The 23,222-nt window shown below is 37.3% G+C and overlaps 1 protein-coding gene across 1 annotated transcript in view; it reads right to left on the reverse strand.

The window, feature by feature from the left end:
* Nucleotides 1-565: 565 nt before the first annotated feature.
* Nucleotides 566-23,222, reverse strand: part of FRRS1L (ferric chelate reductase 1 like) — a 31,030-nt gene continuing 8,373 nt past the window's right edge. Inside the window, exons 2-5 of the mRNA XM_074330800.1 lie at nucleotides 17,655-17,739; nucleotides 15,131-15,269; nucleotides 9,303-9,549; nucleotides 566-6,502 (exon numbers count right to left, since the gene is read on the reverse strand). Of these exons, the coding sequence (XP_074186901.1) occupies nucleotides 6,330-6,502; nucleotides 9,303-9,549; nucleotides 15,131-15,269; nucleotides 17,655-17,739 (644 nt within the window). The 3' untranslated portion in view covers nucleotides 566-6,329. The remainder of the gene's footprint in view (nucleotides 6,503-9,302; nucleotides 9,550-15,130; nucleotides 15,270-17,654; nucleotides 17,740-23,222) is intronic.

The raw sequence follows: 23,222 nt of genomic DNA on the forward strand, positions 1-23,222 counted from the left end.
CCACAAAGAATACTGCAAAATAATAATACCACAGGGAGCACCTAAAATACAAAAAAAACAATAAATATTTGGGGTTCTTTGTGGGGGGGTAGGATTAGAGTCTATAATGCCAGAGTCTTTCTTAGCATGATATTCCTTGAGTTTCTCCATTTCGCCCCAGTAGAACCAGCAGCTACATAATAGCAATTTCCATTGATGATTCATAAGGCTCTACAACCAAACTGTAACTATTCTTGACGTATTATATGATTTAGTCACCAATAAGGCTCATAATTGAAATTCTTAGAGCTAGTTAAGCACTATTAACCAAGTAATACACTTTAAATGGGATTATCATAGGCCTCCATTTACTATTTGGTAAAGGTATTAAGCTGAAGCTTTAAATACAGATTTATTTTGCAAATTGTTTCTCTACAAGGATTTTTACCTTCGACTGCAACATGATTTTCCTCTTTGTCAAACAAGACACTGTCATCTTCTCTAAGGTCTATAACTTTAGGAAGGACTTTACTAATGAAAGGATGTAAAACAAACAGAAAACCAAAAATGCACCAGAGCATAGCAATAAGGAATTAGAAACTAACTTTAATTACATCAACAGGAAGAATTCCAAACCATGTTGAGAATTTATATTTTAAAATTTAAATCTAGTTAATATATTCTAATGGTAACATAATCCTCTAAGGATAAAAGTAGTTGTGATGGCAAATGGACAGAACAATCATTTAGATAGCATCAAGGAATATTGCTACAATTACATAAATAGAAATCCATGTGTTTATTACACATCTTAGAGTAAAAATTCACATGGGACAGGCTTATAAATATACATAAATCTCAAAATCAATCACAATTGAACATTAGGTACACAATTATTATAAAACAATTATAACCCATCAATGTCTATTTAAAGGCATAGTTTTTATAAAATAGTATTTTGTAGACAGTCTCAAAAAAGTATATTAATACTCCTGGAGCCAGATTGTTCCAGCATATCAGCGCATCTGTGGGAATAAGGCATGTGGAGAAGCTGCATTTACTCTTTCCCGGGGGGCCAGGTCATTCTATGTGATGAAATGGTAACTGCTCTAGTGAATGCCACAACCCCTGCAGCAGCCCGTAACCCGGGAGAATTGCTCTCTACTCTCCAGAAAAATTTGCCTAGTAGCAAATATCCAGGGGGAAAATCTGAAAACATTAGTCAGATATGTGTATACCATTGTAAGTGAAAAATCCCACAGAAATGGATGATTCACTTAAATGTTCAGTTCTGTTTAAAATCACATTTAGCATAGCCACCATTTTTCATGAACAGGAACTTAAGTCATCTATTAAATATAAAAACCAAGAAGTACAACTTGAAACTAAATAACTGAATAACTAAATAAAAAGTCTAACGAAATACAAATAGCTATGGGTTGCATCAACATGCCATGGGCTCAGTTAACACTAGCCTCAGTTTCTTAACTAACAGTACAGAAAAGTCAAACTCAACCATAATACTTTATACATTCTTAACAATTCATGGAATGCTGAATGAAAGAGGCAAGGCTTACTAAAGGATCGAGGAATCCTTTCTGCAAAGGATCCTTTCTGCAAAGGAAATGACTATAAATTCAAGAGTAGCTTTGCCTGTAATACACACAATGTTTTATCTCTTGGGTTTTAAAGTACTCAAGAAATCAGCAACAAAAACAATCTCGGCAAAGGCCTTCAAATGGCCGGCCATAGTATGTATATATAGGCTTATTGTGTATGTTCAAATATATATACAAACACCAAAAATAATCAAACTGTTCACTAAACATAACCAATTCTATTTAGAGAACAATGACATACAATACAATTATATACAACAAAGTATACACATCTCAGCATTTGGCCTATTGCACTGGTTTCAAACATTTTTCTATTACAACACACCAAGTAGATGCCATTGTCACATGTGTACAATTCCTGTGAGTGTAACATTCCTGTGAGTGTAGCAGATTTTGATAAAACTTTAATAAAAAAATGTCTACAGGGAAATGTATTACTCTGAAACACTGTAATCCCCACCACGAAGAGCAATTCAACAGCAAAAGTTATTCACAACTGCCAGAGTTTAAGTAAAATAAAACTGCTGCTGACCCAGCTCTGAATTAACTACTACCTCTTTCCCATCAACTCAGGAAAAGACATTAGAGTACAAGTGCATGGAAATACCATTATTGAGATAAAATAAGTCAGCTATAATTTATTTTATTTTACAAACAAATTACTAACTTCAATATCTTTACAATTAACCAGTAATACATTACTGGCAGTGTACTTTACAACTGATCATGACACAGAGGTATGTCTCTTAGCTGAGAACCAAGTGTGGGAAAACTGCAGCCCATAAGCCAAACCCAACCTGCTGCCGATTTCTGTATGTATGGCCTGCAAGCTAAGAATGGTTTTTACATTTTTAAACATTTTTTTTAATCTAAAAAAGAATATTTGTGACATGTAAAAATTTGATGAAATTCAAATTTCAGTGTCCATTAAGTTTTATTGGAACACAGCCATGCTCATTGGTTTATGTATTATCATCTACAACAGAGTTGAACAGCTGAAACAGACCACAAAGCCTCAAATATTTACCACCTGGCTCTTCACAGAAAAAAAAAAAAAAAAAAAATGTGCTGAACCCTAGGCTAGAACTAAGAATGACATACAACCTTAGTAGCAATATCTCTTAAGCACAAAATCCTGTATATAGACAGTAAACTTAATTACAGAAATAGTAGTAAAAACCACCCGGGATGGAAATCCATCCCTGAGTTGTCCAAACTTTCTGATTTTCTTAATGACAAAAGCCAACTTAAGATAATCAAATATGGCTCCTGCATTTTACCTGAACTCATGTTGACCAATTCATCTTTGAAACTACGGAGGAGTAATGTAAAGGGCATTGGACTCCATGTTAGAAGACCTGGGTTTTAGGCAAGCCACTTTTAAAAATTAACCAAAACAAATACATTCTAGTCTTGTCCAGTCTGTGTATTATTTAAAAGGAAAAAAAACTACTAAAAGCATTAAAATGACTGGTAAAATAAAGAATCAAAATGTTTTTAAGAAGAGAAAAAGCTAATAGAAAGTAAAATGGACCCCTTTCCCCAAATATAACTACAAAAAGTCCTCCTTTTCATTGTAAATTACTAAAGAGGGGAAAAAAAAACACCTGGCTAATTTGAGTGTGGATAATGGGTTCCATTTAATAAAAGCCTTAATGGATGTGCATGAAGGCATGAGTGTATAGGAAATCATATCTCCTTCCTAGACCTCAGTTGTGCCTTTATTAAATAAGTGTATTGGATTAAACAGTTTCTAAAGTCCTTGCCAGCTCTGGTAATTCATGCCAAATGACCAGCCTCAGTTTTTTCATCTGTAAAATTGGATTAATAATAGAATCGACTTCCTATGGTTGTTGTGAGGATTAAATGATTAATCCATGTAGAGTGCTTAGAACAGCACTAAATGCATATAGCTAGCATTATTATTCTGCTCAGGCATTTTACAAAAACACACTGGTAGGGTCTCTGCCCGGTAAAAAGTACTATGTTAGAAAATGGAATACAGAGATAAAATAGAAGTCGATTCTCTTATATTAGGTAAGAATGAAATGGAAGTCCACAGAGTTTTAACTTCAGAGTTTTAGCTATAAATTGATGATTCTCTGAGATGATGGTTAAATGCTGTTTTGCATCCTTGGTCTGTGAATTCTTATTTCTGAAGAATGATTATTGTTAAAAATGTCAACTATGTTTTGCAGGTAAAACAGCATTGTTACTAATGATCTTTTTATTTATGTTTCAAAAGACAAAATTCAGTATTTGCTAAAAGGATGGCTTATGGTTTGATCACATGGAAGAACATAAAAATGTTGGCTAGTCTGACAATGTGTATGAAATACAAGTCTTCCGAACCATACAAACTTTCCATAGAAGTACAGTTTGTTTATTAATTCATTCAACAAGTGTTTGCTGAGTACCTACTACGCAGTAGTGTCTGTTACAATGATGAGTTACAAGAAATGGTCCCTGCTAGGGAGTTAGCAGGGAGGATGAGCCAGCAATTATATTAACATGTGATGGGGAGGCCTATGTAGGGAAGCCCAGTGTGTTATGGGAGCATTTGGCAGGGACCTAAACCTACCTAGTCAAGGGGATTGGAGGAAGAAATACTTAAGCTGTGACCTGAAAGATGAGTAGTAGTTTAGCAAGCACAGGAAGTGGAGAATGGTTGGGCACAGGGCAGATGAGAGGTGAGAAAGCAGGTCTGAAGAACGGAGAGCAGTTCAGTCTTGCTAGGTCATAGCAAGTGAGGAGTGGTGACAGAAGATGATATTGGAGGTAATCAAAGTGGTTTGCATTTTACACTAATGGCAATGAGAAATCATTGAAAGTTCTAAGCACAAATATGCAAAACTAGTAATCAAAGCAGGAACAATTCGTGAAATAATTAGCTTGACTTGAAATGTAAGAAGGAAAATCCATTAATTTATTCCTTCCCTGCCAGCTAGAGAGACTAGATGAAGTCTCTTTATTTTTAACCTATTTATAGCTGAAATATTATACATGAGAAGGAAATATAGAAAATATTTGCTCTTATTTACAATGTGGATGCCTGCATACTCAGTATCTTCACTACTAAACAACCATTTTAGCTTAGAAGGTGATGCACAGGCTATCCGCAGCCATGACCAAAGGGCTTAGTTATGAGGCGATGGTAGTCAGGTGGAACCAGGGACTTGAACCAGATGTCCTGAGTTTGAATCCCACCCAGTTCCATTGCTCACTTGGTGTCATTTAATTTCACTCCATCTCTAACAAGGATTATTTCTCCAACGTCCCTCTGATGTATTTGGTGATCTGTGCAACATCACAGAATCTCCATGTTTTCCTTTCTTTTGTTCAGCTCCAGAAGAATCTGAAAGCTCTCCCCACACGTAGATTTTCACTTCTGACATGAATTCCAAAGATGGCATTAGAAATCACAATCTCCAGTATTGTTTAATCAAAAAAGACCCACATAGTTGGAGCCAGCTTTAAAGCAATGCCCCACCCCCATCCCCATGCAAGCCAGAGGACTCCGGAACGCTAAAGTAGAAATGCCTCAGCAGCATAACCATATCCATAGATTCTTTACCTCTAAATGGGCTGTTAACACAGACATTTGGAACAAATGAACCTTTGGGTTCCTTTGAAAAAAAGGTAATGCATTAAGTCAAAGCATTATTATAAATTATGCTGACTGCAAATCCAATTTACAAGTCTGAACAAGTCTGAATGGATAATCTAGGTGAATTCACTTTATGGGTCATTTCCCATTTTCTAATTTAAAAAATCTCATATTTAAAAAGTTTCTACTCCAAATATCCAAAAATGTTGATTTATTATCAAAGTGCCTTAAATTTTTATTAAGATGATTAGTCTATTATATATTTAATCATACTCAGCATATGCCGACTCTGACAACAGAATTAGCTGTAACCACAGATGAGTACCTTAATTTACAAAGTACAGGGGTAGAAGAGTCCAAATTTTAATTGCTAAGAATGCCCATATTTTTATCATTAATATAATTTTACATTTTCAGGAACACTCAGCTCTGTTTCTAACTTTTCCAACAGCAATAAAAAATGTTTTCTCATAGCTACTCGCTAGTTGAGAGGAAATTTCAAATAAATGTGAACCATTTTCATCTCATTGTAATCTCCCCCATTCTCCCCATCAGCTGTGTAATTATCCAAAAGCACTTAAGCTTCACGGAAATTTGAAAGTTCTCCTGCCTAAAAGGCTGACTGTGAACTAGGGCCATCCAGTGAATTTCTCTTTAGTAATACTCCAAGTAAGTCTCCTGAGTTATAGTTGGAAGAGTAAAGGTTGTTTAGAGACATGACTTCTATGTCTAGCTCTTTCTCTGCCTTGTTGTGTTATCTGACCAAATGGCCAAGGCGACATGGCATGTGGGTCACAAAAAGGCAGTCCTCCTGGGTCCCAAATCCCATTCAGTCAGGTGGCAATAGTAATTTCCATCAATCCAACTCAGAGATGTGAAGCGCAAATAAGGAAACTTACTCGAAAGTGCTTAGAAAAGTTTTAAGTAGTTTCCAAAAGTATGGGATCATTATTATACAATCCTCTTAAATTAGAAAAGAAGCCTTACTTTGTCTTCCAAAAAGCTGAACTCATAGGTAGGAGTCCTTAAATAATAGACACTAAAATTATACTGCATATTGTTTAAAAATATATTTATGCTAAAGATTTTCTAATCTATTTAATCTGTTGGCTTTGCAGCTGTGATTAAGGGGTTCCCATCAACAAGTAGAAGGTCAGGGCAACAATAAGAAGCAAACAAAATGGAGAGGAGAAGGTCTGATAGGCAGCTGATGGCATAAAAATGTCTTCGTACTTGTAAATACTGACAACACGCTCTGAAGTTGGTGGTGAGTCTATATCATGTCGGGTGATAGAGCCTTTAAGAAAGAAATACAAAGGAAGGGGGCAATCAAAAAAAGAATAGATTTAAAATGATACATACAAACAACAACAAAAACTAAAGAAAAGTCTTTAGTGCTAAATACATAAGCCATGATTATAAAGATCTGGAAATCAAGTATTAATGCTATCAGAATTCTCTGTAATTGCACATTTAACGCAAACTACAGAAATTAAATTTACCCCAAAAGACTGGTTCTCATGAATACGCACACCCCCTACCAAAACAATGTATTGGTCTCTCCATGGCACCCCAGGTTTAAGTCTGCTACTTAGTATTGAATGAATGCTTACTTTTAAGGTTTCTGATGAGTTTTACCTTATTAATATCAAATGCAAAACTCTATTTTGATTTCCAACACCAAGAGCTACTAAGTTTTTCCCTCAAATACGTATTTTTATATGTGGATCATTAACAACTCCTGACCACACTGCACTCTCTTACAGATGGCAGCCTTTCTTTCATTGTCTGTGGGACATAAGGAGTAGCCTGCCCCGGCCAAACCAGAGAAGGGTGTGTGTGTGTGTGTGTGTGTGTGTGTGTGTGTGTGTGTGTGTGTGTGTCTTTCTGGCACAGTTGGATGGACTGGTACAAAAAGTAGGAGGATTAAGATACGAAATAAATACTTGGACCGGAGATTTTTTGGACCTGGATAGAAGTGGAAAAAGGGAAAGGCTGTGTGTAAAGGAGATTAATAAACTGACATTGATTAGAAGTGCCTGACCTCGTAATCCACATGAATATCCTTGTGGTATAATCCATATAAATAATCCACATGGAAAAGTGGGTTAAGGAGACTAAGGCAAAAGAGTTCAGAGCAAAGGTGTGCTTGGAAATAGGGCTCAGAGTGAGGGTTGTTAAGTTCCTATTCGCTGGGGAAGCCATGCCAAACTTGACGTGTCAATTCCCTGCTCCAGTGTCAATGCTAGCTTCTGTTAGCACACATCAAACTCCTCAGGCTGGCACGAGATTTGTCCCTCAACAAATTCCACTCACCTTTCCTACCTAACCTCACTCATTGGTCACCTACATGGACTCCTAGGGTTCACCAAGCACCTCCAGTTCATGCCTTCCTCGAGGGAAATCTAATCCATACTCTCCTTCAAACCTTAGCTCAAAATTTATCCCCTCTGAGAGACTTTAGAGAATAGATAGTTTTGATCAACAGAGAGGCGTTAGAAGGGCATTCAAGAAACAGGAAAAACAAAAGCCTGTCTATGGGATAGGAATGTGCCTGTTTTATTTGGAGACAGAAGAACAACAGAAGTCCTGAATGATCTTATCAGGCAAGGCAGGATCATATTTGGAAAGAGCCTGGAATGGTAGGCTATTATGCTGTATACATAAGAAGATGACCTTCTGAAGTACAGCACTTTCCAATTTGTAAAGCACTTTCAAACACCTTTTTTCATTTACCCCTTATAATAGTCCTATGAAGTCAGTATTATTATTATCCCCATTTTAGATAGAAAGAAATTGGAGTTCAGAATTTAGATAAAGGCTAGATACAGCTACCAAGGGGCAAAACCAATGCACATATCCAAAGTTTTAGATGCCAAATCTCATTATTTTAAATGAGTTCATTTCTCTAGGCTGAGCTATAGTTTATTTCCCAGGGTACTGAAAGTACTCAAAGATATAAATGCAGATCCACTGTCGGTAATCTGGGAAATAAGTAAATGGGAAAGATGTCACAAATCTGAAGACATCTAAATGTTTTCCCAATTAGAAACAGGTGGGAAAAAAAAAAAAGGTATGAAATCTCCAGACCAATCAATGGAAACAATTTGAAGGAAAAAAAAAACAAAACAGATTAGGCAATAGATACTTGACGAGCATAGAGTAAGGAAAGATGCAACTCCCCAGAGCCAGAATAGTTCTAATACAAGGACTGCAAACAACTCACTTCCATTCTTGGTCAGGCCATTAGGCTGATCAACCAGGGGGATTGCTGAAGACATGGTGTTCCATGATTTTAGCAGCCTCTAAAAGGTCTCATGATATCCTTGGGTCTTTGTGGGGGAAATGCTGAAGAGCCTTGCCATCCAAAGTGAGGTTATCAATGCACCAGCATCAGTGGGAAGCTTGTTAGAAATAAAGAGTCTCAGGCCCCAACCCAGACCTACTGAAACTGCACTTTAACGATATAGCCATGCAGTTTCTATACACGTTAAAATTTGAGGACTAATGTGCTAAATTATAGGATAGTTTGATGGATTTATGAACACCAGAATAATCATAAAGTGAGCTACTAATGAAACCCTTGGTGTCAATCTCTTGAGAAGTCTCCAGCATGCTCAGTATTTTTATATATTTAGGGCATAGGAGCTAAGAGTACACACTGACTTTGGAGTCAGACAGACCTAGATTTGAATTTTTGCTTTTCCATTAACCAGTGGTACAGGCTTGAGCAAGTTCCTTAAACTCCCTAAAATGAGGATGATATAACTAACACCTCTCAAGGACGGGTCAGGAGTAAATGGGAACATAGTGAGAATTAAATACAGCCCGTACCCCACATGTACCCTGCAAATGATCTGTTTCATTAAGCACTTAGCTCATCAAATGTCATCTTGTACTGTTCTAGCTATGCATGTATATAACTTGTCCATATGTCCATGTGTATAATAAGTCCATCATAATCTTCTGAAGGCAGGATCATATCTCCTTTTACTTTTATATTATCCAAAGTACTTATCACTCTCTTGCCCACTAAATAATAACCACAAGCACAGCAGTGGCTGGTGTTTAATCTAAATGCCAAAATGTAGGCTTACCCTGAATTGCTGGACCCCAAGCAAACAGATAGTACCAACTCAAATGTAGATCGACAATTGTTTCCTCTCTGGGAACGTTCACAGGGCGTTTAAATCTGCAGGTGACTCGATTGTTCTCAAAAACTCCTTCTTCATCTCTGGCAGGATTTCTCTGAATCTCCTTTGCCCACTGGCCTACATTATAGAAGTGCTGTATGCGGACCCTGCCATTGTCATCATGGACGCAGGCCATGACATCGTCACCACCCTAACATGAAAAATGATAAAGAAAAAAGTCAAAGGTATGTCTTTTGCAAACTTTTCTGCTAGAAAGAAATTTCACTTAGAAACATATATTCCATTACCTCTGTAATTTGAAATCTCACTCCCCAAAATTATTTTAAATGCTATTAAAATGCTTTCACCAAGTGACCAAAGTTAGCATCACAACAGCTGACATCAAGCTCCTCCTGATAGCTAGTATTCTTGCTGAAAATACATAAACTAACCTAATCATAAAGATATAATCAACAAATCCAAATTGAGGATCGTTCTACAAAAAATCTATCCTGTACAATGGGGACATATGGGAAGGAACTGAATTGTCTGGCTTCAGGGCAGGGGCTGGAGGGACAGCTTTCTCCTAGACAATGGCAGAAGCCATTGTTTCTTTGTTGAGCATTCTCCACATCCAGGGTGCAGATGCAGGTGGGCGCCATGTCTGAGTCTCCATCAACCTGGCTAACACCATTCGCCCCACCCTGGTGATTCCCTGAGACTCTGCCCCACTCAACTAGTGGGGCCACACAAGCCACTTTCAGTGGCTTTTCCATACAAATGGCTTATCTTGGCTCATGCTGTGGACTTTCCTAAAATCTACCAAAGGTTCACAAACCCCAAACAAGCAGCATCTTGCCTCAGCATGCTCCATACTTCTTGCTAAGCAGCCTCAAGCGTAGCACTAGCAGCAGCTGGCCTCAATGCACAGCTTAACCTATCACAGGCACCAGAACAAGTGGCAACCGTCCGCAGATCACTTTGTAGCTCCAATCAGTGGCCCTGAGCAGGGCACAGGCAGTGGCTGACCTTGGCCTGCAACAGAGCCCCTCCCAAGAGGTCCCAGAACCAACACACCCAGTGGCCAGCTTCAGACCACACCCAACACCACCCAATAACTTCCATAAACAACACACCCAAAGGGCAGACTAGGCAGGCACCAGAATCCCACTCCATAGGGTCAGCCCCTGCACAACAGCTCCTCTATTTCACAGCTTCCTCTACTTCCTCTACTATAGTCATAGCGAGTCTTCACAATCAATCAGCCTGAGGGTCAATCCCTCCCACTAACATGTAAACAGCAACAAAGGCTTAACTATAACAGGAGGGAACACACAATCCACACAAGGGGACACACCTGGAGCACCTGGCTCAGGTGACCAGGGAGACTGTACCACTGGGCCCCACAGGACACCTACTATATAAGGTCATTCTACTAAGACCAAGAGACAAAGCAGCTCTACCTAATACATAGAAATAAAAACAACGAGGCAGCCAAAATGGGGAGACAAAGTAACATGTCACAAAAGAAAGAACAAAACCAAGCTACAGGAAAAGAACTAAAGAAAGTGGAGACAAGCAATCCATCAGATGCAGAGTTCAAAACACTAGTTATAAAGATGCTCAATGATCTCAGGGAGAACTTTGACAAAAAGATAGGAAACATAAAAATTAAGAATGAAAACATTAAAAAGAACCATTCAGAAATGAAGAATTCAATAACTGAAATAAAGACTACATTAGAGGAAATCAACAACAGTACATTAGATGAAGCAGAGGACTGAATCAGTGATTTGGAAGATAAGGTAGCAGAAAACACCCAATCAGAAAAGAGAAAGAATCCAAAAAAAATTGAGGACAGTTTAAGAGGCCTCTGGGACAACATCAACATACTAACATTCACTTCATGGAGGTACCAGAAGGAAAAGAGAGAGAACAAGGCATTAAAACCTATTTGAAGAAATAATGACGGAAAACTTCCCTAACCTGGTGAAGAAAATGGACATACAAGCCCAGGAAGCACAGAGAATTCCCAACAAGATAAACCTGAAGAGGCCAACACCAAGACACATCATATTAAAATGCCAAAGGTTAAAGACAAAGAGAGAATCTTAAAAGCAGCAAGAGAAAAGCAGTTAGTTACCTACAAGGGAGCTCACATAAGACTGTCAGTTGATTTCTCTACAGAAACTTTGGGGGCCAGAAAGTTTCTATAAAGAAACAAAAACTAAGTGAAACATGAGTTGGCATGAAATATTCAAAGTGATAAGAAGCAGGGACCTACAACCAAGACTACTCTATCCAGCAAAGATACCATTTAGAATCAGATAGATAAAGAGCTTCCCAGACAAGAAAAAGGAGTTCATCACCATCAAACCAGTATTATAAGAAATGTTAAAGGGACTTCTATAAGAAGAAAAAAAAGATAAAAAATATGAATAATAAAATGGCAATAACTACATATCTATCAACAATTACTTTAAATATAAATGGATTAAATACTCCAAGCAATAGACATAGAGTGGCTGAATGGATAAGAAAACAAGACTTACATATGCTGCCTATAAGAGATTCACTTCAGATCAAAAGACACACACAGACTGAATGTAAAGGGATGGAAAAAGATATTTCAGGCAAATGGAAATGAAAAAAAAAAAAAATCTGAGGTAGCAATATTTATACCAGACAAAATAGACTTTAAAACAAAGACTATAACAAGAGACAAAGAAGGATCCAGTAATCCCACTTCTGAAGAAACCCAAAGTACTACTTTGAAGGGACATGTGCATTTATGTTTGTTGCAGCATTATAACAGCCAAAATATGGAGGCAACCTGGGTGTCCATCAATGGATGAGTGGTATATATATACAATGGAATATTAATCAGCCATAAAAAAGAATGAAATCTTGCCATCTGTGACAACATGGATAAAGAAACAAAGTAAAACCTAGAGGATATTGTGCCGAGTGGAGTAAGCCGCACAGAGAAAGACAAATGTCACGTGATTTCATTTGCATGTGGAATCTAAAGAATAAAATAAATGAGCAAACAAAATAGAAACAAACGCATAGAGAGAACATTTTGATGGTTTTCCGATGGGAGGAGTTTGGAGGGATGGATGAAAAAGGGGCAGGGATTAAGAAGTACAAACTGGTAGTTACATAACAGTCATAAGCCTATAAAGTATAGCATAAGGAATATAGTCAATAATATTGTAATAACTACATATGGTGTCAGATGGGTACTAGGTGTATTGGGGTGATCACTTTGTAAGTTATATAAATGTCTAATCACTGTGCTGTACACCTGAAACTAATATTATATTGTATGTCAACTGTGATTGAAAAATAAAAAAATATTTTAAAAAATTAAAAAGAGAAAAAAGAAATCTGTCCTATTATCTTTAAAAAGGTCAATGTCATGAAAGACCAAAAATCAAACAAACAAAAGAAAAGCTAAGTATTTCAAAATAAAGAAGACTAAAGATACATGACAACTAATGGTGTTCCTAGACAGAATCCTGGGTCATAAAATACAAATTTCTATAAAGAGCAGGATTGGAACAACTGGCAACATTTGAAAATGTACAGTACATCGGATAACATTAATACTATCAGGTGAAACGTCCTGAATTTAATAAATTAATACTATCAGTTAAACTTCCTGAATTTAATAAATAAATTGATTTAATCTCCAAAGTTTCCAGAAAATAATAAACTAATAATAAGTAGTAGCAGTAGAAGCAGTAGAGAGGTAAAGCATGTGTGGCAAAATGTTATCATTTATAAAAAAAAGTTCTCAAACTAGATTGTGGTGATTGTTGCATGCTGTGAATGTAATTGATGCCACTAAATTGTATACTTTAAAATGGTTAAAATGGTAGATTTTATGTCATACACATTTTACCACAATAAAAGTATCATTTGGTGAATCTAGGTGAAGCATATATATTGTACTATCCTTGCTGTTTGCTTGGAGGTTTAAAATTTTTTCAAAACTAGTCAAAAAAGTTAAAAGTGTTAATCAATTATAGCAAATGTATGGGGGAGGCTATATGTTGGGGGTCAGAGGGCATGTGGAAATTGCCTGTACTCTCTATTCAATTTTGCTATAATTCTAAAACTGCTCTAAAAAATTAAGTGTAATAAAAAAATAATAAGGCACCATTTCAAAAAAAAAAAAACTTACAGGCTATTAACAGGGGTTCCATTTTGCTTTTCCTATGCATCAGGTTTGGAAAAAAAAATTAATCTGTGCTTCTTCTTGGAATAATAGAAAAAGAAAAGACAGATCTATATTTTAAAGGCCTTTAGATGGCAAAATATCAAACCTAAAATTTGAATGCTCCTCACAATTGTCCTCCTCTGAGCCCCTTAGTCTTAACAGCTGCACCAGGAATGCCAGTGAATTCCAAGACAGGACATGGTCAACTGCAATGCAAGCCAGCTTCTGGGTACGGCACACACCCGCTGTTTCTCCTACTGACACTAAAGTGGGAGATAAATGATGTAGATTCATATCCATGCAGTTTTACCAGCTGGACCCATTGTCTTACTGCCTGGACTGGGAATCGAGGGAGGCCCATTCTCCTGGTAGCCTCTCAAAGAACAAAGCCACTGGGGAGCTCCGCCTGCTTGGGCTGTTCTTCCTACCACCTACCTACAACCCATGTCCAACTGATTAGCAAAGCCTGTCTGCTTGACCTTCAAAATATGTCCAAAATCTGAGCACTTCTCACCACCACCATTGCTGTCATCCTGGTCTGAGCTGCCTTCTTCTCACTGCCTGAGCCTCAAAACAGGCCAGGTGAAGAGAAGAAAAAGAGGAGTCCTCTAGAAAGAGCAGCAGCATGTACAAAGGTACAGGGGCCTAACAAAGTCTGGCTGTTTGGGAAACACCCTGGCACAGTAAAGGGGCAAATGATAGTGCTACAGAGGAAAGAGGACAGAATGCAGCACAGGTACATAGAGAAGCAGAGGTAAGAGATGGACAGCTGCCTGGGTTCCTGAAGCCCTGCCTGTTGCTGGTCATAGACCTTTCTGAGGTCCAGATGTGTTCTTGCCCACGGGTACTGTGGAAGACTGAATTGTAATGCTTCACTCCCCTGTGGTAGTATCATATACCCACACCTTTTCATGGCCCCTTAGTGGGGGAGTGTACATCCCTGCTCCTTCATTCTGGGCTTGGCTGTGTGATTTACTTTGGGCAATGTAATGTTAGCAGATGTAATGTGAGTAGAGGTTTGAAATAAGCTTTGGGTGGCTCTTGCACCATGGATGGCCCTGCCTCTGCCATGAAAATAACATACCTTTGTAGGTGTTGGTTTCAGAATGATTAGAAAAAAACCTGAATCCAACCCATGGGCTAGAATCAAGCCCAGCTGAGCCCCAGCTAATCCCCACAATGTAAGCAAGAAATAAATGTTTACTGTCATAAACCATGCAGTTTTGGAAGCTTTTCTTGCATCATTACTGTGGAAATAGTTGTTGAATACAGGTACCACAAAACACTTCGTGTTCTCATAACCAACTCTTTCTTCTCTGTTTAAGCTAGCTTGAGTTTTTTTTAAAATTTGCAATCAGAGAGTCGTAAGTAATATAATCATTATATTACTTTGATGGATTTCTTTGCTTTGTTTTTGCAAAAGACAATCAAATGCCAGAAATTAACTTCTTTCATTTAAAAGGGTCATGGTAGCTTAGAGAAACATAACCATGCTCATTCTCTAAAATCTCAAGTTGCACAACAAATGAAAGAGAAAAATCCACTTCTATCAGGATGTGCATCTTACCATTTTCTTGTCTGAAGAGAATCCAACCGCTACCCAGCCATCTGTGTCTGCACTCAGCTCAAATTCCACATCAGCCCCTATAATCCTGTAGCTAAGGAAATAGTCACAGGTCTCTGCATTACAGCCCGGTTTGCCGTACCTATAGGAGATATCAAAACAGACATTATTGCTTCTTTACCTACTAATTCTAAATACAGTAAGAGAGCATCTATGTATCAGGCAGGATGCTAAAATGGAATAAATTAGATCTTTGCTACCTGGAGGCTCAAAATCACAGTTTCAGTCAGTGACAAGGGACCTCGGAGATGACTTGCTCCACTTCATCTACATGTAAATGGGGTCCAGAGATGGGAAGGGGTTTGCCTGAGGTTGCATAGTGAGTCAGCAGCTGCCAACAGGACTCGAACCTGGGCCTCCAAACTCCCAGCCAGTGTTCTGTACACTATATTAGAGTCTCTTAAATATCAGTTATTACCGAATTATTCCTAATCCCTTGTAGAGGAAAAAAGTTCTCCAAGTTAACAATATAAATTATTTTTGTTAATTAAATGTATACCAATCCGTTTTACTTTCAGATTTGCAATTAAACTAACATTGATTTACAAAATAAATACAAATTAAACTACAAAGCCAGGAACATGTAAACTCACAGCATTTATGTGCTAAACGATGTGGTTTTACAGGAAGTAAAATTCTGCTTACATGCATGGGGTTTGAGTACAGTGTGCAGGGTCTTTTGATTGAGCATGCTCTTACTACCGTGTTTCCCCAAAAATAAGACCTAGCCGGACCATCAGCTCTAATGTGTCTTTTGGAACAAACATTAACATAAGACCCGGTAGTACATTATATATTATATTATACTATACTATACTATACTGTATCATATTATATTATATTATGTTATATTATATTATATTATACTATATTTAAGACCTGGTCTTATAGTAAAATAAGACCAGGTCTTATACTAATTTTTGCTCCAAAAGACGCATTAGAGCTGATTGTCCAGCTAGGTCTTATTTTCAGGGAAACACGGTACTACTAAACGTGACTCCACCCTCCTCCACTTTCACCTGTCTGAACTGCTGCAAAGCCCTCATATGTACAATGCACCAAATGAATACCTCATCTGGCAGTCACTGAGCAGGAATGTATCATCTACTTATAAAATGCACCTTTACTCTATTGGGCTGCTTGGTGCTAACACAATTAGAAATTCAGACCCTAACACATGGAGCAGTATAAGGTGATTTCCCAGGTAATCAGATTGTAGACACATTAATTTTTTTAAAGGAACATCATTGAAAACACGAATTTAAATTTTCTTACAGAGAACTTGTGGATCCTTTAAGACCTGATGAGCCCCCATTAATGGAACACCATTTTACACCATTTTCAGAATGACAGAAAATTATAGCAACGGGTGGAACAATCTAAACTCAGATGGAAGGCATCTGAAGAAACAAGATACAAAACTGCTAGTATTGATTGAGGAGGGAGGCAAGGACTATGCCACTGTGCTGGCAGGTACTCTGCGCAGCCAGGAAGAGAGGTAAGTTCAAGACACCCCGGAATAGGAATGAAAAAGCTGAAAAGGGTTAAGAAAAGCTAACGGAGGAGTGAATGCGCCAGAAAACAGGTCACTCTGACGCTAGCAAATTCCTTCACTTCTCAAAAATTCCTTCACATCTCAACAATATCCCTCAATCACCAGAATTATATATTGCTAGTATTACTGGATTTTAAAAAATTTCTTAGATGTCCTTATAACCCGAAGAAAGCTTAAAACCCCTATAGTTCAGTTTACACCATCCTCCAAGACCTTGAGCACTGAAGAAGGGAAAAAACACAACCCAAAGAAAAAAAGAAAAAAAACAGACCTTGAGTGCAGCAGCCAACAAAATCTTTACTCAAGGACAATTTGTTTCAGGAAATAAAGAATTCAAAGAGAAGGAGCCTTTTCCAACAAAGCAAGCTATCCGTGTGGGAGACCCACTGTCTACGCTGCTGTTTTCTAGCTCCAGGCCATCATGGCTTGATAGACTACTACTAATGATCAGTAAGGACTCACTATACCCGAGATAACAAGCTAAATACAATAATCACTGCTTCATGACTAGTTACCGTGTTTCCCCGAAAATAACACCTAGCCGGACCATCAGCTCTAATGCATCTTTTGAAGCAAATATTATATTAAAATAAGACCAGGTCTTATATAATACCAGGTCTTATATCAATTTTTGCTCCAAAAGACACGTTAGAGCTGATGGTCCGGCTAGGTCTTATTTTCGAGGAAACAGGGAAGTATCATACAGATATCCCTAAGTCATGATTATTTGAAAAGGAATTAGGTATTAGATTTGTCTATCGCTGCCTGTGCCACCCACGCCCCTGCCAAATAAGCAGGGACAAGTTATGAAGGGATACAGACCCCTGGTTAGAATGACCTGCATGCAATCTCAGTACTACCGTGAGAAGTAAACCAACATCTTAAAGTTACCCAACCCACAGATCTACCAACCTAAAGCATCCCTTAGTTTGTCCACAGTCATCCACTTTGATTTTGGCAAATGGATCCACAGGAGGAGCAGTAGGGAAAGGATAACCTAGGCAGTGAGAATAAATAACGGTTAGCAAGTTCAGTACAACTTTTCCAATGAGAATTTTTAAAAATATATTTACTATTTTTCTGTCACACACGTCTAGAAATGTTCAGGGCCTCGGAAAAGGGCTTTGTTTAAGCCTGATCACCCTCTCGGTGAGAGGACGGTGCAGGGCACACATCTTTTTTCTGAGTCTTACCTGTTACCTGAGAAATGAGGCGTTTCCCTCATTTTACAGGTAAGGAACCTGAGGCACGGAGGGTACATAACTTCATATAACCAATGACTCACCACTGCCCCTTGGGAGTTTAAAAATCACAGTTGTAGTAAAATATACACACTCTAAGGGGAAAAAATTTAACAATAATACATTTATATATTTGAAAGTAGAGGTTTTCCATTTATATACACAATCATAGGATTTTTCCATTACTGTGAACTTCCATTTTTCATTAAGCTATATATAACATTTTCATCTCTCACTAAATTCTTTAAACACATCATTTCTAACAGCTATGTATCTTTCTTGTAACCTTACTTAACATCATAACGCATTTAACTGTACATTGAAGAGTAAGCCTGCATTACGCTTCCAGTTTAGGACAGAAATATTTTTCTCCGAGATTGTTTTCTCCACGCACACAGGAACCATCTGTGATTCATCGTGCATTCTCTGCCCTGCATTGTGTTTGGCACTGGACACTAAACAAATCATTGCCAAATGAATAAATAAAATCACCCATAGGCATTAGGTACACAAATACAAATTTTAAAAAATTACTTGATTTTATTAACTTTTCTCATTATTTTGAAGTTGTTTCTTTGTCATGTTTTTAAAATGAGGTTTTGTTTATTCCGTTCTATTAATTATACTTTAAGAAAAAAAGCCACGAAGCCACACTTTCCTAGCACACAGCTGTATATTTTGGAGTTCATTACTAGACCTTGATCACGTACTAAAATACAGCCTTATCTTTTCACCCTCTTTAAGTAACTGGGCCAAATGCATATTTTTTCTAGCTTATGCTTATTTTATGCCAAGATCTATATCTACTTCAGTACTACAGACTGAATCCTGCTTTAGATGAGTTCTTTGTTTTTTTCTCTTAATATTGATTGGAGCGACTGCTCAATGCTACAAACTATTTTTCACATCTTCATATATGTTCTTCCTCATATTTCTCACTTCAATGCTGAGGCCATTTTTTTCGCAGAACATTTTTCCAGAAATGCAATGACTACTCACATGTTTACGACTCTGTAAGTGACTGACAATCTCTTGTAATGCTGCTTGTGACTCAGGTTCCCCATCTTCCTCCATTTTTTCAAACATATTATCCTTACTACTTCCTAATATCTAGAATAATGCATTGGCATACAGCAGATTTCCAGCTCAATAAATGCCATCATATTACTATTGGATTACTACTAAATTTTGTAAACTGTTCTGAGAACTAATAATTATTGGGTAGGACTGTGTCTATAAGAAGAATGTGTTTCTAAGTCCCAAATAAGAGCAAGTTTTGGAACAAAGCTCGCTTACGAATGTGCCTAACTAGTTTTATTAGTGTTGGCAATAGGCCTTTTCTAGCACTAATTTCCTATTATATTACACACTTCTAAAACTTGAAATGGGAATTTGTGTTCAGTCAAATGTGTTTGGGCATCCATTTAATAACAATATTTTTCTTTTGTTTTGTAAGCTGTTGAATAATAAAGAATTTGACTGGCTTTTGTTCCTGGTTCTTGGGAGAGACTAGATCCTTGGAATCTCCCAAGTAATAAGACTATTATTCATGAGCCCCTGGAATCACACCTGAGTTTCTTCTAAAGATGGGATGACTTGGGATGGGGGCTGGTCACTAGAAAGACCAACCATGCAATTAGAGGGTTGGGGCTTTGAGCTAGCCCCTTCCCCAGGGAGGTGTGGGAGGGGGCTGGAAATTGAATTCAATTCTGTAGCCAATGACTAAGTCAATTGTGCCTATGTAATGGAACCCCAATAGAAACTCTGGAAACTGAAACTCACTGAAACTTCCTAGTTGGTGAACACACTGATATGTCAGGAGGGTGACATGCCCTGATTCCACTCTGCACTGGGAGCCCCCCAAACCTCACCCTGTATGTGTCGTCATTGGCTGTTCAAGAGTTGTATCCTTTATAACAAAACTGTGTTTGTAAGAATAGTACTTTCCTGAGTTCTCTGAGTTCTAGTGAATTATAGAATCTGAGGTGGGTGGTGGGTATTCCCAGATTTGTAGCCAGTTGGTCTGAAGTGAGTATAGTCTTGTTGTGGACCATGCCCTCTAACTTGTGGGGTCTGTGCTAACTCTGGGTCATTAATACCAAAAATAGTTTTCACTATACTAGCTGGGGTTGGCATAAGAATATATGCAGAGTAATATTACATTTTCCCCTAGAATTAAATGATCTATTTGGCATAAAATACATTTGAACCGCGTGCCAACATTTAAGGTCCTGCCAGGTTGCAAAAAGCCTGTCATATTCCCAGCACCATCACCCTAAAACGTTTGCATGATTACCTTGTAAGATAATTACCAAAGTGCCTTCAGCAGAACCTGGATCTGAAGAGTAGGTTCCAGACAAAATTTCTCACTATGCCAACAGTGCTGCCTTGCCATGCTATCTACAGCTGCCCTGCACTGGCCGGTCCACCACGGCCATGCCCAAGGTCTGGAAGCACCAAGCAGAGCAGACTAACGAGGAACCACCCCGACTTACCACCCACCGTCCATATATTTATTTTTATATATGTGTATGTATGTATAATATATATCTTGAAAAACATATAGTTTGTGTATGTTTTTAATCTCCACAAATGATCCTACGCAGTGAACCTCACCCTGTTTCTTATTTTCATTTGGAAATCTATCCATCTATGTACGTGAGAGACCGGTTATTACTCCTGACTGAATAGTACTCCACGATGGGCATATAACATCTTCTATAATATCCTCCCAGGTTTGGAACTTAAAGTGCCTGCAATGTTTGCTTTCTCAAATAACGAAGTGATAAACATCCTTATACTACATGTTTCCTGAAGACATATGCAAGAGGTTTTTGTTTGAATAAACCCCAGAAAGCAACAGCTGGGTCACATCTTTAATTCCAAAAAGCTCACTGATATTAGTATTCAGAACAACGGCACCAGTTTACAGCCCCATCAGCAGTTTACAATCCCAACAGCAGCTGTCGTCCCACACCTTTCCCTGTACTTGTTATCATCTGACATTCTCATTATTTTAATTTATGTTTCCCTAAGTACTAGTGCGGGTAAACATCTCTCTTCATTTCTGTATTAACTAACCACTTAGGTTTCCTTTTCTGTGATGTGTGTAAGTATATCCAGATTCTTTGCTCTTTTTACTACTTGGTTTTTGGTCTTTTTCATGGGAGTTTTTGTGTATTCCAGATATAAATTCACTGTTGGTTTCCAATGTTGCAATTGCTTTTCCCCCAGCCTGCCATCAATCTTACTGTTTTCTGTGATATTCTTCCTTGGACCAAAATCTTTAAATGTGATATAGTCAAGGAAATAATATTTCTTCTTTTGGTTCGTGGTTTTTTAAAGCATTGTCTAAAAGATCAATCTCCACTCAAAGGGCATGAAGCTATTCCTCTACATGTTTATTTATTAACTTGATAGTACTGCATTTCACATTTAAATCTAACCCATTTGGAATTTACTTTTTATATGGTGTGAGGTAAGAAATCGTTCGTTTTTCTCCCTGCATTGAATGAATTTTTCTCAACACCACTTACTAAATGATTCATTATTTCCCTGGTGATTTCCGATGACACCTCAATAACTTATTAGTTCTCATATAAACTTAGGTCTATTTCTAGATTTTGTTTCGGTTTTGTTTCATTTTATTTTATTTGACTGTTCCTGATCCAGGAGCACACTATTTTAATTACTAGGCTTTGTAACCTTTCTTAATATCTAGCAAGGTGAAACTATCTTAGCAATTCGTGGAACTTAATTCTTCTATGTAGTGTATAGAAATCAATTTGTCAAGTTCTCTCCAAAAATTCTGCTGCACTGAAATTGAATTAAATGTATAGGTAAACCAGGGGAGAACTGACATCTTTACAATACCAAGTCACTCCTTCCAAGATCATGGGATAGCTCTCCATTTATTCATATCTTTTCTATCTCTTAATAGTTTAATTTTTTTTTTCCACACAGGACTAGTGCATTCTTTGTAAGGTAAAATCTAGATACTATAGACTTTTGTTGCTATTTTAAGCAATCGCTTGTTTTCTTTTACATGTTCTAGCTTATTATTGCTAGAGAAGAAGAGAGCTTTTGGTTCACGTATGCTGATCTTCTTTATGAAAACCTTACTGCAGTGCCTTGGTTATATTTGATTGTTGGTTCTTTTCAGTTTTCTATGTAAATGTTAATATCAAAAAGATAAAAACATACATTCACACAAAATCTTGTACATGGATATTCATGGTAACATTATTCATAATAGCCCCAAACAAGAAATAACCCAAATGTCTATCTATTGATGAATGGATAAACACATATGCTATGTCTATCCAGTAGAATATTATTCATCCATAAAAAGGGATGAAGTACTGATACATGCTATAACATGAACGAACCTTGAAAACATGCTAAGTGAAAGAAACCAGACACAAAAGGGCCACGTATTGTTGGAGTCCACTTATATGAAAAGTCCAGAATATGCAAATTCATCGAGGCAGAACGTAGATTAGTGGTTGCCTGGGACTAGGTATAAGGGGGGATTGGGAGTGACTGCTAATGGGGACAAGGTTACCTTTTAGAATGATGGAAATGTCTGGAATTAGATGGTGGTGATGGTTGTACAACCTTGAGAAGATATTAAAACCACTGAGTTGTATATTTCCAAATGGTGAATTTTTAAAATGTGAATTACAGCTTAATAAAAAATATAAGTTTTTTTTTTTTAAAAAAAGCAAGCTAATAAGAATACAATGAACAACTTATGCCAATTAACTTAGAAATTTAAAGGGAAAAATTCCTAGAAAAATACGACCAAAGACTGACTGAAGAATAAGAAATCCTGAATAACCCATCAAAGAAATTGAGTCAGGTAAAAAAAAACTTTCAACCAAGAAGGCGCCCAGATCAGACAGCTCTATCAAACATTTAAGGGACAGCTAATGCCAACCTTAAACACATTTCAGAGGACCAAAAAAGAGAGAATAGTTTCCAACTCATTTTATGAGAATAAATAACCTTGTTACAAAACCAAACAAGGATGGTCTAAGAAAGTAAAATTACAGAAGATTCATGGACCTAATAAATGTATAAGTACTATACAAAATTTTTGAAGGAATGGAAAATGATATTCCAGAAAAAGAAAAACCATAAGAAAACTTAAAACATAGTAACATCAGACAAAATATAATTCAAGACAAAACATAAGGGGTAAATAATGTTATATACTGATAAAAGAAACAATAAATCA

Source organism: Rhinolophus sinicus, linkage group LG04, assembly GCF_036562045.2.
Source record: "Rhinolophus sinicus isolate RSC01 linkage group LG04, ASM3656204v1, whole genome shotgun sequence".
NCBI lineage: Eukaryota > Metazoa > Chordata > Mammalia > Chiroptera > Rhinolophidae > Rhinolophus > Rhinolophus sinicus.